The sequence below is a fragment of the Anguilla anguilla genome, chromosome 5 (assembly GCF_013347855.1).
Source record: "Anguilla anguilla isolate fAngAng1 chromosome 5, fAngAng1.pri, whole genome shotgun sequence".
NCBI lineage: Eukaryota > Metazoa > Chordata > Actinopteri > Anguilliformes > Anguillidae > Anguilla > Anguilla anguilla.
This window is the reverse complement of record NC_049205.1, coordinates 13,142,383-13,158,004: the sequence shown is the minus strand read 5'-3', so window position 1 is coordinate 13,158,004 and position 15,622 is coordinate 13,142,383. Positions and strand designations below refer to the sequence as shown.

At 46.8% G+C, this 15,622-nt stretch overlaps 1 protein-coding gene across 2 annotated transcripts in view; it reads right to left on the bottom strand.

The window, feature by feature from the left end:
- Positions 1 to 15,622, bottom strand: part of gstcd (glutathione S-transferase, C-terminal domain containing) — a 36,970-nt gene that overhangs the window by 17,375 nt on the left and 3,973 nt on the right. For both annotated transcript variants that reach the window (XM_035419809.1, XM_035419808.1), the window contains exons 4-5: positions 15,293 to 15,577; positions 13,031 to 13,124 (exon numbers count right to left, since the gene is read on the bottom strand). In XM_035419809.1, the coding sequence (XP_035275700.1) occupies positions 13,031 to 13,124; positions 15,293 to 15,577 (379 nt within the window). The remainder of the gene's footprint in view (positions 1 to 13,030; positions 13,125 to 15,292; positions 15,578 to 15,622) is intronic.

Genomic DNA, 15,622 nt, shown 5'->3' with positions numbered 1-15,622 from the left:
AATCCTGTCAGAACCGCCTGCAGCTCCCAAACTGTAAATGCAGGTATTTCCAAAGAGTTATTTTTATTATTATTTTTTTTTTATTTTTTGTGATTCGGTGCCCCCCAGTCATTTTAATATATGATCCATTTATCTGGTTTAATTAGACAGAACCCATTACTGGTAACAGATCGTAAATCATCAAGTTACCCATTCATTCAAAACTAACAGCTGAAAAAGTTGCGATGCCTTAGACTGAAAGCCGTCAGATTTGTTTTCTTCACATCGTGAGGTCACGAACGCCACACATACTAACAATCTTTTGATCCACTCGAGAATGCGGCAATTTCCTTTCCCAGGCAAGTGTGCCAAGTCCCATTTCTCCCAACGAAGGAGCAGGAACCAGACGTTCTGCCGCTGTTTTGGCAAGGGCCACAAAGAAGAGTTTTGTGTCTGCTATTAAAGATGAGCCAGGTTTGAACACCCAGAGCTCAAATTAAAAACCACAATAAGCACATTTCTGAAAGCCACCAATGTCAAAGAAAGGCCAGTGCCACTTGTCAGACACATTTCTCAAAACAGTGCATGATGCACATGCGCTGAGCCTCTTATCCAAGGTCTATAAAGTTACCTCATTCCCTGGCAAAGGGTTTATCCAAACATGCAGAGATTAAAACCCTATTGACAGAAAATACATCCTGGCCCTTCATTAATGAACGAGGAGTACAGCTAATGCTCCAAAAACAGTGCTTAGCGATTATTTTAATGTAAATGGGATTCCCCAGATAAAATCCCTAAACAGACAATAGAAGAGGAATTCACCTACAGGTTATGGCTAATATACTTGTGATTACTATAGACTATAACAGGCTATGATCTTTTGGAGGTCAAAAAAAAAAAGCGTGGCATGAAAAATGTGCGGTGCGGAATACGGCTGAGGGGATTACACATCCCCGACGTACACAGAATAAACAATTCAAACGACGCTGGTCGAAAAGGGGTGGCAGGGTCCGGACGTGCGGCATCCATCTTGGGAGGATTTACGCCCCTTTAACGCTATGCGGCATCCTATAAACCTCAGGTGGGTCACATCAGTCAGGTCACGTCTCAAGACCGAAACGCCATCGGGCAATACTGAGGGGAAGAAACACACAGCACAGCTTACGTCCGGGAGAGCCTCATCACATAGCTGTAAAGTCCTCAAGGACACAGTCGGGAAAGGGCTTTTCAGACTACCGCAGTGCAGTCCCCACAAAGAACATCCACAAAAAGAAATTAACACTCCGCAGCACTGTAAACGACGACATTACAAACTAAAGTTGTAATACGTCAAGCTGGTGGCGAGGCAGCTCAACCGCCATCTGCTGAGGCTTATTTCAAACAGCCCGCACGGCTGAGGGCGATAAGTGTCCAGTGAAGGCCCGTTACGCAGCAGTAAACGTTTACTGGAACAACATGAAGACAACAGAGCCATATGTAGAGAAAGCAAGAGATGTACTGTGAAGGGCTGTGCATTTCAATCAATTTACTGGTTTAATATACTGCATGTCCGATTTCTGAATAAATGATTTTTTCATTCTACCAAGTACTAAGTGAAACTTCAGTTCTTTCAGTAAAAACGACTTGTCACACAGAGAGCAATACTCAATCCTATTTTTAGTAAGGAATTGTGAGAATTTTATGCAGGGCTATTTTATTTTATGTCGCCTCTGAAACATTGATGCTGACTGGATTTTTCTTCATTTCAGGTTAATTAAAATGTAAAAGTGTTTGAGTATTGTGATGTTATTGTGAAGGAATAATTATCTGTAAATAAAACTTCCATTCATTAACAGCTACTGTCTTTTCATTTATTTACTAACACCTTCTGTCTCATTGCAAAATACAACGCAAACCAAATAACATAAGAATATCACCTTGGTTTGTTTGTCACAAAATAACGAAAGTGCCCATGCACATATCTTCAGTTACCCCATGCGCACACTGCGTTAGCACACGGATGAGAGCGCACATGCATACGTTTGTGTGCCTTTTTTTCAGTCTGTCTAAATGCGTGCAGGTGCGTGTGGCTGCTTTTGAAAATGCAGACCACGCACCTCCCGCGAGAGATAAAAAATTATGCGGGTGGCAAGAAAAAAAAGAAAAAAAACTAATAAATAAAATAAAAACCTGGGTGTGGAATTCTAGGAGTTTGGAAACTATCAGCCCCCCCATCCCCACCACCACCCCCCCCCCCCCCCCCCCCCCACACACACACACATAGCTGGAGCCATTCAGGCCCAGTCCTGGCTCCCATGGGAGAATGTAAACAGCACCAGGAGGTGACTAGCATGAAGAGCAGGCCACTCCCCCCGCCGGTCCTGTGCAGTGAGCACTGCTGCAGGCCCTTATCACCCATATATCTCTGGGCTCGGAGGCTCCACAGACTAAACCCGAGAGAAACGCAAACAGTGCGCTGCCACAGAACAGGGTGAGCGGCCTGGGGTTTGTCAGGATACCCTGAGTAATGAATCACTTCCCAGGTTCAACTCATAACAGGGGGGCAAACAGAAATCTGAATAGTTTATAAATTATCAACAATAAAGAGAGTATGATGGTTATATATATTCCTATTTGTTAGTCCACAGCCCGGAGACCTTGAGAAATGCAGACCTGTTCAATCCGAACTGAAAAGAGAGATAGAGCGAGAGACTTTTCATTCAATTTCACGTTTGTCAGCGCAGATGTGCTTCCACACTCATAAAAAAACACATTCTCGCAGATACTGTGACAGAAAATGCCTTCTGCCCACGAGAGATGCACAGAAACTATGCAATTCGTGATTAAGTCAATCCATTTCAAATGTGTGTGCAGCAAAAGCAGGCTGGGGTAGAACAAGACTTTAAGGATCTACAGTGAAGACAGCCAACAGCTGAGATATACTTCTCAGATTCTATTTACCGAAGACAACCTAAAGCCAATGGTCTTTTGTCTTTAGCTTTAAGGAACACATTTAAGCAAGGTTTACAACATTCCTTTGTTTTTTTATACAGTTATCTGATTGTCTATGATTTGCTTAACTGATTCTGCAGCAGGAGACAGACACAGACTTGTTTTAAAGGCACGTGACCAAACAAGCACCTTCCACATCACAGTGCATATGACAAGATGCTGGCAGACGGAGAGATTTTAAATGGAATGATATCTGGCTGGCAGAGCATGATTACTCCTTTGGCAATGCTGGGAGCAATTCTGTGAACTCTTCCCTGCAATTTAAGATTTTAAATGGCTTGCTGGCAGGGCACGGAATCAAAGTATGACAGGAGCAATGCAACTCACCATATGGTCGCTATTAGGCATTCTACGGACCGAAGACAAGGTTTACTTGGCATGCCCTAGTCTGACACGACAGTAATCTATAGCCGTGAAGACTGTCTCAATGTCTGTGTGCTCCTCTTGGTAAAAAAAATATAAATAAATAAAATAAAACTGCACACATGTACGTACGCACACATACACGGTTACAGTGTCCTAAAAAATTACCTACAGGCTTCATAAAGATGAACAGAGAAGGGCGTATAAATAAGACAGTACAGGCAATGGCCTGTGTGTGTTCAAAAAGTGGGAAAATTACATTCTTTATATCAATAAAATTGCTCTGAGAAACTTGCCTAACAAGTAGGCTACATTTTTACCCCCTAAAATTATTTGTGTAACAATTATTCACACCTGTTTGTATAGCATGCATAGTCTGTATAGAGGAATAAATTGCATGTGTATTAATATAAAAGAACATAATTTTCCCATTTCATTGAGCACAATTTGTCTCTGAGTATTTTATTTTATACAGCCAACTTATACTGCTTATATTTATCATGGGTGAAAAAGGGTACTGGAGGGCATGGCACATAGATATAAACACACATAAATGCATATGCACACAAACACCAAAAAATGAATCTTGTTTTCATAATATTCCATGCCATCTGTTGGGTAACTGCACTGGTTGTCCAGGTTACAGGCAAATAGCTGCTAAAACTAGTATAAGCATGACCCCCGAAAGGCCATGGTTTCCCTTGGGCTTGGAGTCAAGTATAAAAATTAAAATCCCTAATTTATTTTGACAGATGTTCATGTCCATGTGTATCTTTTTTTTAGACACAAAAACAATTTGGGTTATTACAGACACTGACAATATGCCAACAGTCCATCAAAACAAGAAAACAATTTGTACATATACACAAATGCACACACGCCCTCCGAATGCACTGTACAAATTGTTTGTGCATTTTTTATGGACTGCTAGCATATTGTCAGTGTCTGTAATAACACTAATTGTTTTTTTTTTGTTTTTTACAAAATGGCATCTAAATATACACAGATACATATACGTATACACAATAAGAATCAGCTGTATCGATTGACCTTTCCATGGCCGCAGCACTCCCCAATGGAGCTTTGCCTTGTTCACCTCGCCACCCGCCGCCCTCCTACCTGGAAAATCTATTAGCCACCTGACGCGCGGGTTTTTTTGTTTGTTTTTTTTTTCTACCCCAACAGTGAACCCTTTGTTGTCTTTTCTCTTGGCTGTCAAGTAACGCGCCGCGATGTTGTGCTCTTTATCAGAGCCGATGTCATCTTCTGCCCGCAGGCTCTGTAAATCACGGCCGATAGCTCCGGCTCCGGCTCCGTTCCCCGCACGCACAGCGTCCCGCACCCCCTCCCCTCTCACCCCCCACCACCCCACCCCCAAGGATTAGTCATTCTCTGGCTGGGCTCCAGATGCTGTCTCTGTCTTTGCACGGGCCTCGTTCTCAAATCTAGAGGGCTTGCAGGGACTGACAAAGCAGAGTGTTCTGTCTGCAGGCTCCAGGAATCCCGCTGGAACGGTGGATAAAGGGATTCTCCGCGCGCTCCTCGGTCATTAAGCCCCCCTGCTGGGACGCGGCAGAGCGCAGAGGCGTCCGCGTCCGGGGACCGCGGGCTCGGTTCCTGCCGCATCACTCCCCGCCAACCCGCCAACTCCCCCCCCCCGCCCCCTCCCCATGCCGTGCTGAGACCATTAGACCTTCACCGCTAACTGCAAAGCTAATATTCCAAACCGGGGGGGGGGGGGGTGCTATGCGCTAAGTGCAGATTTAAGGCCAGCGACTGAGCCTTCGACGCCATTCGGCTGTCGTTCGTAAACAGCCCGTTGAGCTGAGAGAGCCGTCGGGGCGGAGGCCTTTGAGTGACTTAGAGGCGGATTAGGAGAGGTCGCCCGCCATTCCCCCGCCGACACGGGCCAACAGGCGCTCGCGCGCCCCCTAATCTGTTCTACCTCCTCTTCGGGGCTCTGAAGGACAGTCCAGGAACCTTTCTCTCGACAACAAAAGCGAACCTCGCGTCGAGGCTCAGAAACCTAATAAACCGAAGCTCGCATGCCAAACGTCCTCTCGCACCTGTCAGAGCCACGGGAATCCGGGGTCCGCCGACTCGCCGCGTGCGTGTTTGTTTTCAGATACGGTCGAGCGGCGGGCGGGAGTCTTCTGACGCCGACACGATGCGGAGCGCGCCCGGAGTCGGCACGTCACGCCCACGCACAGCGACAATGCTCCCCTATTAACTTAACAAGACAGGGAGCGCCGTCAAAAGCAAAGGGAAACGTAGTAACACCCACGTACAGATCCCCATCTACAGTTCTGTAGGCCTGCATCTCATTGGAGGGAAGGGAAGCAGCTCGCAGTCTACACTGAACCCAAAGGAAAGGAATGAGGCCGAAACCTTGCAATCTAATCCACGACACCTGCAACTCTGGAGATATTTAGACTTGGGCAAATCTTCAGCTGCCGCGCATTTTCTCCTGAAAGCAGGGACGTCTGCTTCGTATCCAACCCTTTTGTGGCAGCAAGGAATTCCGAAGACCTGTCCGGGCGTTGATGGGAACGTACGCAGGACGTAGCTGGAGGATGGAGCGGGATTAATCGCTGTTTGCGATCTCCCAGTGCCGAGGAGGAGTCACAGGATGTAAAGGCACTTGATATGAAGTGAGTCACGGGAAGCAGAAGCGTGGCCATGATGGGTGAAGGGGGGTGGGGGTGCTGGGTGGGAGGAGAGAGGGACACAGCAGCTCACGCACCACCTGCGAGGGCAGTGTGACAGCTCAGGCTGAGTAATAGGCAGAGCGACAGATATCCAATCACAGCGCAAGCCCGTCGTGAAAACAGCCCCTAGCTACCACGTATCGGATTCCTGTAATCATCCCAAACCAGACACCGCCGCGCCCCACCCACAAAGACACAAGAATCATGTTTTTTTTCAAAATAAATGCCAGCAATACTGAGCAGCACCACTGCTAGCCCTGACTGGCTGAGTCTGCAATGTGGGACTAAGAATACAAACTAACGTCAATGAGAGCCGTAGACAGCGGGGGGTTCAAGACCGAGTGATTGCAGATGCTATCGCTAACGCTAGCAGCAGGCACTGCTGAATGTTAAATTCATCCTTCAGTAGATACCCAAAACAATAGGTACCTCGCCACTGATGGCTAAAGCACATTCTGTTTGCACTTGGGTCCTTACTGGTCATGTGTTCAGGAATAGATCGTATTTTCCCTTCCAGCTGAGCACCGTCACATAAAATAGCAGTTCCAATCAATACATTAAGACATGGCTAAGTAGCTGGGCACATTGCGGATACTCTTAACACCTTCTTGCAACACCCTTCCCCTACATGCAGTTTTGACCAAACTGGTTAAATTATCTTGGTTCTTTCTTTTTTCAATTTTACTTTGGAGAGCACTTTGAATTCCACATAAAAGAAGGGTTTAAACGTTTGCCTTTGGCCTGCTTGTTCTTTTTCACTGAATCACCGCCTGTACATGAGTTGAGAAATTAATTATATTTGATAGACCTGGGTGTCTTATGTTTTGCAGCATTTGAAAAGCATATTTCTTTTCTTGTGCAATTATGTGGTTCCCAGCACCTGCAAGAAATCTTTATTTCATGTTTTGACGGAGTGCAAACTTTCACTTTCACAATTTATAAAATTGTTTACTAAATGTTTATTGTCATGGTTACCTCAAAGACAACCCTTAAAGCTCCTAAATGACTTCCAAAGGTGACCCTGACTAACCCTGGAACTTGGAGAAGTAGTGTGCAAATAGGGCGTGGCTACTCCAGGGGACGTGTTTCTACCGGGCATGTGGGGATCCGATGCCGTCCATTACCTGCCTGCACCCTGTTACACACCTGAGATTTCAAGCATAACCCCCCCCCTCCAAAAGACAGATTATTCAGCTCAAGAAACCACATGAAAACTGCAATCATCCAATTATCAAGAGACTCCTAAGATCTGGTTCAATGATACAGTCAATTGATACTCATTTCATCGAGGGAGAAAAAGTCACTAATTCATGTTGGCAGTAAAACTGAAATGAAATATCACCTGAGGAGCAGCTTTCAGCAAATAAAGTGCTGATTTACGTGGTAACATATTTATGGCTCATGGATATTATGTTTACAGACAACAGTGAACTGGGTCAACCCTTAGTGCAAAATCTGTTTTACAGGCATCATAACACAAAGATGCTTACAGTGCCACGAAAAAGCATTTGCTCCCTTCCTGATTTCCTCAGTTACTGCACTATTTTTCACACTGAATGGATTCAGATCAGACCAAGAGACTGGGCCAAAATGGGATTCATGGGAGAGTAGCAAGGCAGAAACCACTGCTAACCAAGAGAAACAGCAATGCTCATGTCATATTTGGAAAAAAGCACCTGGATGATCCCCAAGCCTGTTAGAAAATATTCTATGGACAGATGAGTCACAAGTGGAACTCTCTGGATGACACGGGTCCCATTTTTTTCACAGCACTGTAGTAGAGTGTATTTTTCTTTGTAATGCAGGACCTGTGAAGAATCCCCATTTTCATTATCAGCACCATACAGTGTTTCCACATAAGCATCAATCATCACAGACAACACAAGTTATTCCCAACGGTTCGACTTTCAGGACTTAAAATTGAAACTGAATGCTACCTGTCAAGAACTAATATATTTTTGGGGAAGAGTAGTGAGCAGTAAGGGTAACTTAATCCTTAAATCTAGCTGCTCAGTCATTTCATAAAAATACTCCAGTTTCTTATTCACACATCCATATCTATCACTATGTAGATGTTCCCCTACTAATACATAACATCAAAGCTATGGCACTTCCATTTTGCATGTTTAAAATAATGGAATTCTTAAATTTCAGTCCATTTGTGTTGCAGCTAAACTTCATTATTTATACATTTCTTTTTAAATTTCAAAATGAGGGAAAATCATATTCTGTGTAAAGGCAATATTTATACGTCAGGTTCTTGTTTTTTGTGATTTGTAATCAAGTCTTACAAATTGATGTTATTTCCTACTAAAGTTTTTCTGTAACATCATGCCTCCTGTTTGGTTAAGCACACGTCTTATAAAATATGTCCTGAAATTACATCTGAACAATATCGTTCTACATCACAGCTGAGGTTTCATTCTTGATTTATTTATTTAGTTTTTCGCTTCTGCTTTATTGCCGTGTAATAAATAACCATTTCTCCCCCTGTGGGAATGAGAGACGAACAGAAGAATGCGCTCCTGCTCCCCAACCCAGGAAATGAATGGGTTGCCATTTGACACCCCAATCCTCCTAAGGAGGACTCATCCGGTCTCTGTTCTCTCGGGTCCTCCTGGTGCGCTGGCAGGCGTACCCGCGGTCCGAGACGCCGTTGTGAGCACTTAACGGGTGAATTGATGACCGGATATGACAAGTGTATGGAGGAAGTGTGAAGGTTGTTTAGGGATAGATGGGGGGTCAGAGGGCTAATGCTAACACTCATCCTTCAGAGAGGGATTTGGACCCATGCTGTCCTGTCAAAGGCCTCCGAGGGGAAAGGACACCAGAGAGAAAAGAGGAAAATGAAACTTTCACTCTCCGCTTCAATTAGGAAAGTCACCATCAGTGATTAAATGCACGGCTTCAATCACAGACTAAATCTCATGTTAAAGGCAATATCCACAGTCCCAACGGTATATGTATCCTATTGATATTTTTCCACATAATACACCATAGGACCGAACTTGTGACTGTTTCTAACAAGGTAGGTGCACTTCGAAAAGCATGAGAAAATGATGGAACTATAAAAGTATTACCCCTCCGCGAGATGGCATTCAGAGAGCATTAGCTCACTTCCTTCCACAACGGCAGCGGCAGCGCTTACCGATTATGGTGATGTTCACGGAATCTCAAATTTGGGCGGCTCAAACCAGAGGATCACTGCATAAGCATTCAAATAAGCCCGTGCATGCCTGAGAGCTGTATACCAGCTGCAAGCGCCATAAGTGCTATGATAATAAGAAAACTCCAGGAAAACAGGAATAAATAAAGCTACGCTGCTTTCCTGCGAGAAGGAAAGCTCGCATTTTTTGCCGGATTGTTCTGCATGCAGATGCAGTACTCCCTGCGGTTTCATAACCACCGGGATTTAATGGGATTCGCCGGAGTGTCAATTGTGGTCGAATTAGTCTGCGCTGGCAGAAATGGGGGGACAAAAAAGGAATAAATAAAACGCTAAATAAAGTGGCAATTAACAGCTAATCAGGAGTAACAAACCTGGAAGACTCTCCTCTTCTCTCCTGGAAGCCTTTTCTTTTTTCTTTTTTCTTTTTTTTGCCCGGTGAGTTTTATTAGAATCTTTAAATCTTCCGATTAGGGCGCATAATGAGTTCAGTGCGGATGAGGAACAGAACTCCCTGCAGACCAGGGATTGGGCGGGGGGGGGGGCGGGGGGGCGGCGTCTTAATCCCCGATAACAACCGCCGCAATTACCTCCGGCCATCTTTGCATAAACAACGGCGAGCGCGCTCCAGCCCCTCTAATGGAGGTCAGAGAACCGCGCCGAACGACCCATCAATCCATGAAAGAGCGAATGGAGATATCAGTGTCATTTTCAGATACCGCGAGAGTTAAAAAAAAATATTCTAATCCGAATTACAGAATGTGTGTGTACGTACACGCACACACACACACACACACACACACACACACATAATATACTGCAGAATATTTCATTTAGATAAGGGCAACTGGATACACCATTGCACAACGGCGCGGTCTGAAAGGCTGTTTAATATTCACAGCCCCGCCTCCCCCTTCCATAAACAAGTCGCTCTGACAGCACTGCGACACGTCGCTTTCTCCAGCTCAAAAACAGAGCTGTGCAACCCAGTAACGCACCCAAGGAGGGCCACGGTGTGACGGCAAGGGGGTGCTCCCCAGTTCCGTGATTCTGATTCTCAGACATTACTAGTCGTTACCTCTGGAGAAGAACCCAGCTTCACATGCACATTTTCAGAAATGGGATCGTTATTTTATTTTTTTTTAAACAGAAAGGCATTTTAGAGGATGAATAGAAAGTTGAATACAGCACGGGGTACACCCACTAAAAAGCACCTGCCATTACAACACACTCCAGAGGGATAGTCCAGGCAACGTAATAACCGTCCCCATGTGCATACTGAAAGGGAAATCAAAAAATCCAATAGCCACAGCATACAAGAAGCCAAAGGAATCAGGATGGCACAATAAACAGAGAATTGCTCATTGGATACACAGCTTACTGATATATGTAGGAGCCACTGTACGCCTGCTGCACTATAAAGCAGAAAAGCATATTAAAGCAGACCTTTAATATGTCCCAAATCACCAATGATATTTTTTGTACAGTTGTGTTTCAACTGTGTCTATTAACAGGTGCTGCTCAGGTCTCCTGTAAAGATCCAGAGCACAGTACTGAAAAGCACTGCAAAAATGCTCTTCCTGGATATCCTGGCCTGGTCTACCCTTATGAAAAAGAGACACAATCTGTTTTAAAATATCATACACAAAATGTGATTGTTGTTTCAACACACCGTGTGTCAGCTCTCATATTCTCAGATTCCAACCCAGTGACTGCAGTGCCTGTATATAAAGTAAAATATCAAAATTTAAAAATAATCATTATATAGAATATTTTTCATGGAGGGGTTTGGACTATCATGTGATCTACTGCAGAAGAGGGAACTTGGAATCCTACAAATATAAGTAAACTACAGTACAACAGATAGGAAAACCCCCACACCCCTAAACCAGTACCGCTGAGAGAATTCCAGCTTATTTATGCACTTGCATGCTTTCCGATATAATATCTGTATCAGTAGCGTTAGTGTAATCTCCAGTTGAGTCTCAGCACTGTGGTCGTAGCTACGGATGCTGCACAATGCTGGGAAAGCCATTTTTGTGGAGCAACAGGAGTGAAATCCCCTAATGAGAAACAGTTAGAGGCATGACAGCTATGTGTCTCAGCCCTCCTCACGGCCTGTTAAATCCCCAGCCTGCTCGCGGCTAACGGTGACGCTACCGGCAGCCCCGTCTCCGCCTCGCCGAACACCTGCAGAGCGTCCCCGTCGCAATTAGCCGACTTCTGGCCCGTGGAGCCCCGAAACGCACGGGGCGAATTTTAAGAGGCGTCCCGGCTCGCTCTAGCGAGCGACGCCGCTCTTTGTTTGCCCGGCTTGTTAGCGTCCCTCGGCGGGGAAGGAGGGGGGGGAGGATAAATGAAACAGCCCCTCTCCCTCGGAATCCTCTGCAAAACGGGCTGCCTCTTGCCTGCGCTTGGGCTAATTTCCCCAAGCCCCATAACGCCAAAACTGCAACTCGAGATTTGAAAGGGCCCTTCATGCAGGGCGGATTCCTGGAGGGCCGGCAAAATCCGCCGGCTTCCAATCCATCCTCTGAGAAGAGGTGGGGGGGGGGGGCTGGGGGGTTCTTGCTGAGCCACCTTCTCCTTTCCGGAGACAGAGTGTAATTGGAAGCAAAATGAAATGTGGCACACCGGACACTTAAGATAACATAAACAACGTCTGCCCCTGCATGAGGTTTTTGGAAAGGCCGAGACTTAAAACTTGGGGGATAATGAACATGTCTCCCCTTGTCAGGGACTCCCACTTTAATAGGCTAAGACGCTTCATCCCTCGGTGATGACAGGCGGGACAGGTCCCCTCCCCTGGCCCGTGGACACACATAAGCCTGTCAGTGAAACTCGCCACGGCTGTTAGTTTTACAATGTACCGCGCATTGTGTTCCCAAATAATCTAGGATTATTGCTGAGCTTCGGCTCTCAGGAAGACATAAACCACGCGCGCTAGGCTAACTTGGCGCTTGGCGTTCATTCCGACGCATCTGCGCCAAGTGACGTGTTACCGCCGGCTCGTCTCCATTGTGTGGACCTGACCCCGGTGACACAGGTATCATGTGGCAAAGCGGTCACCATAACATTGGCTTCAACATTGCCTTCATACTGTACAGTTATCTTCTTTACGTGCTATCGCGTTGCCATTCAATTCCAAGATTCTTGTGTTAGTTCACTGTTATCAGGGGCACAGAAAAAATTTTTATCAGGAAGTATTTTACCTCAGTATCATCCCATTCTCTATGGTGAGCAAACCATAGCCTGTCCTGGATGTCATCTTGCTGATAAAACTATACAGCTGCCTACAAAGTTTGAGGTGAATTTGCCTTATTCACAGATCACTGTGGCAACTCTTAAAGAGTCAGAACTAAATTACATTGCAAGTTATAACAGGTAGCGGTATAAATAGCGCAGCCACGCTAGCATGTGTCATTCATGATTGCCAGAATCCAGAATGGGCCTCATGTTCACTAAGATGTCCCCCTCAGGTAAGTAGGTTCTCCTTATCATTCTCTCAGCATCCTGAACATTAACCAGCAAATTATTTCACCTCATTTGATGCCCCCCTTAAAAGTGTGAAATATTTATTTATTTTTTAAACACAGAAAGATTGTGGTGCTTTCTCCAGCTGCAGGAATGACTCCATTTGCTCAGGTAAAGTGACTTACTGCAACCATCTGGATTCATACACAGAAGTAATGGAGTAAATGGAGTACATTTCTAAAAGATGGCAGTAGGGGGTCATTGGTTTTCTTTGGAAAATGAAGCAAACTCAAAGTAGAGGAGTGGTGGAGAGGTGGAAGATAGGAGGAGAAAGCCGGACTGTTATTACCTTCGGTAGGATTGACTGCCGCTGGCAGGCTCTCCCAGTCAAGGGTCCAATGTGGGCAAGGGTGAGGAGAGAAAACAGCGGCGATGCCCCTCTCCTGGGACACACAAAAACAGGGACCCCGTTACCATAGGAACCCCCCGCCCCCCGAGGGCTTCTCCGCCTTTTCGAAAGTACAAATAATGAAGAGGCTCGCAACACGCGAGCGCCCCTCGAGGTACCATTATTGGAGGTCTGAATGGCGGAAACATTATCATTTCGGCCATAATAGGAATAACCTTGCCCTTGCCTACCACTGTTTACCCCTACCTGCAAGTGAGTAGAATTTAAGTCATTTCCTCTTTAGGCCCTGTTTGGTAAAACTAGTACTTCTGCATGCTGATTTTAGCACTGTTATTCAGTATAATGCTGCCATTATTGCCTACAGTACACACATTCTCTAGCGGGTTTCCTCCTGTGAGTTACACAGTGGCAGCCAAGAGAGTCGCTCAGAATGGAAGGAAGTTCTGAATAAATAAATAATAAACAAAGGAGCTCCAATAAATCTCTGTCCTTGTCACTGAGAACAGCGACTCAGCACCCGGTCTGTCCCCATCCCAAATCTAACAGATATACTCGAGGGGGAAAGACAAGATTTAAACAACTCAAAGGGGCTCGGTGCGTTAGTAATCCCATCCATCACTGACCGCCTCTCCCTCAGTCGGCCCTGGTCTCTCTCACCGTCTTGAGGAAACAGAGAGCAAAGTTACTGTCTCCTGTGTACTTCCAAAATACAGTGGAGGCCTGAGGCCCGAGCTTCGGTGTATTTATAAAAGATTACGACCAAACCACACGCGTCCATTCAGCCATTTTGTTTCGCCGCCGGCAAAAGCGCAGCTGTTACCTTTCTGGCAGTCTGCGGCCTGGGTATTTTTGGGAGCGCATTTCGCTGAGTGACATTCGGTAACTATCAATCCGCGGGGCCCGAGGTGCGAACGAGGGCACCGAATGTGCGGGAACGCGGGTGCGTTTCCAGGGAGCGACCTTGGCGGCTGCTTCGTGACTGACAGTTGGCAGAGCGACGGAGCCTGTTCCCTCGTTCCGTATCTAAAAAAAGGAAAGCAACGCTAACTCCTCGATGAGTGTTTTTTTTGTTGTTGTTGTTGTTTGTTTATGCCACGGTACGCGTGGGAGGCGTTCTCTGAAAGCGCATTGTGTTGTTGATAAGGGACATGGCTGCTGGGAAGGCTTCTCACTGGTTAGCCAGCAGGGTAGAAAGGGGGTCGGGGGGGGACAAGGGGCGTGGCCGTGACAGCGCAGGACCCGGGCTCTGGCACCAAAAAAAGAGGTCCCGTTCGCTCCACGGGAGGCGGCTGGCGAAACAGCTGCGGAGGGGCGAGGCGGCCCATAATCCCCGGCGACAGACCGAGCAGGGAGGGCGGGGAAGGAGGGAAGGGCGGGTTTCGAGTTTATGAGGCGACGCGCTCCGCTGGCGGCGGCCTCGATCGAGGCCTTTCGCTTGGCTGCCTACCGCAGCCAGCAGGAAATCTCCGATTTATACGGGCCGGGTGCAAGAACCGGGACCGCGGCTCCCCTGCAAGACCAGCTGCGCGTGTTTATCTGCGCCCCCCAAAATTAACCAGCATTTAAGGATTAACGGCACTTCCGGGGGGGCCTGACGGGTTACAGAAATCAGGAGCAGATGGATTGTGAGTGTACATTTCACACTGTACGGTTTCTACGCCCCCCCATTTTCAATCATTAATATATCATTAATGCGCTTCATGTACGCTGTAATAGCCCTAAAGTATCAGAGATGCACATGGTCATAAGATGGATAAATTACTGGATTGTTTCCTTCGTGGTGCCTGATATTCTGCTGGTAATTGGCAGGAAATTAGCCATGTAAACAAAGCTCAGTCGGTGGACTTCTATCGTGGGGCTGCGACGAAACTAAACGAGCGAGTTTTCTTTACAGAAAGGCGATGCGGAGAGACGGGGAGCGAGCGGCAGATAATAAGGACTGTGGCCAATTTTACAACCGAGCGAAAAGCGTAAGCCCTTTATCGGGGTAGCGCAGGGATGCCGAAGGAGGGCAGCCGTAAAGGGACAAAAACGACCTCAGCGACGGCTCGGAGAAAGGCGGCCGCGCCGTGCGCTTAAGAGCGTGAGAATCTCGCGCCGCCAGGTTTGCCAGAGCACCAGATGTGGCCTCCCAACAGCTAGCAGGACCTCGCTAAAAAAAAATGCAAATGGAAAAAAACATGGGAGGAATATTTCAATTACTTTCAGTTTAGTCATGGTTGGCCTTGGGCCTCCAGTGAAGGCCACCTCTGTCTTCTCCCCGCTCTCCCGTTTTGGCTCTGGCTCTGGCTCTGGCTCTGGCTCCACTCCAGCGAGCACCGCCGCCCCCTGCTGGAGGCCGGACCCCAGCGCCTGGGGGCTGAGGAAAGCTATTCCGCAGTCCTCCGCCGCCCTGCGCACCCCGGGCACTTCCTGGACGCGGTGGTACCAGCGGCCCAGGAGAGGCAGCTGCACCGGCTTACTGCAGGCACGCTGCTGGAGAGATGCCTGCACGGACAGAAAACACACACACGCGCACACACACACAGGCAA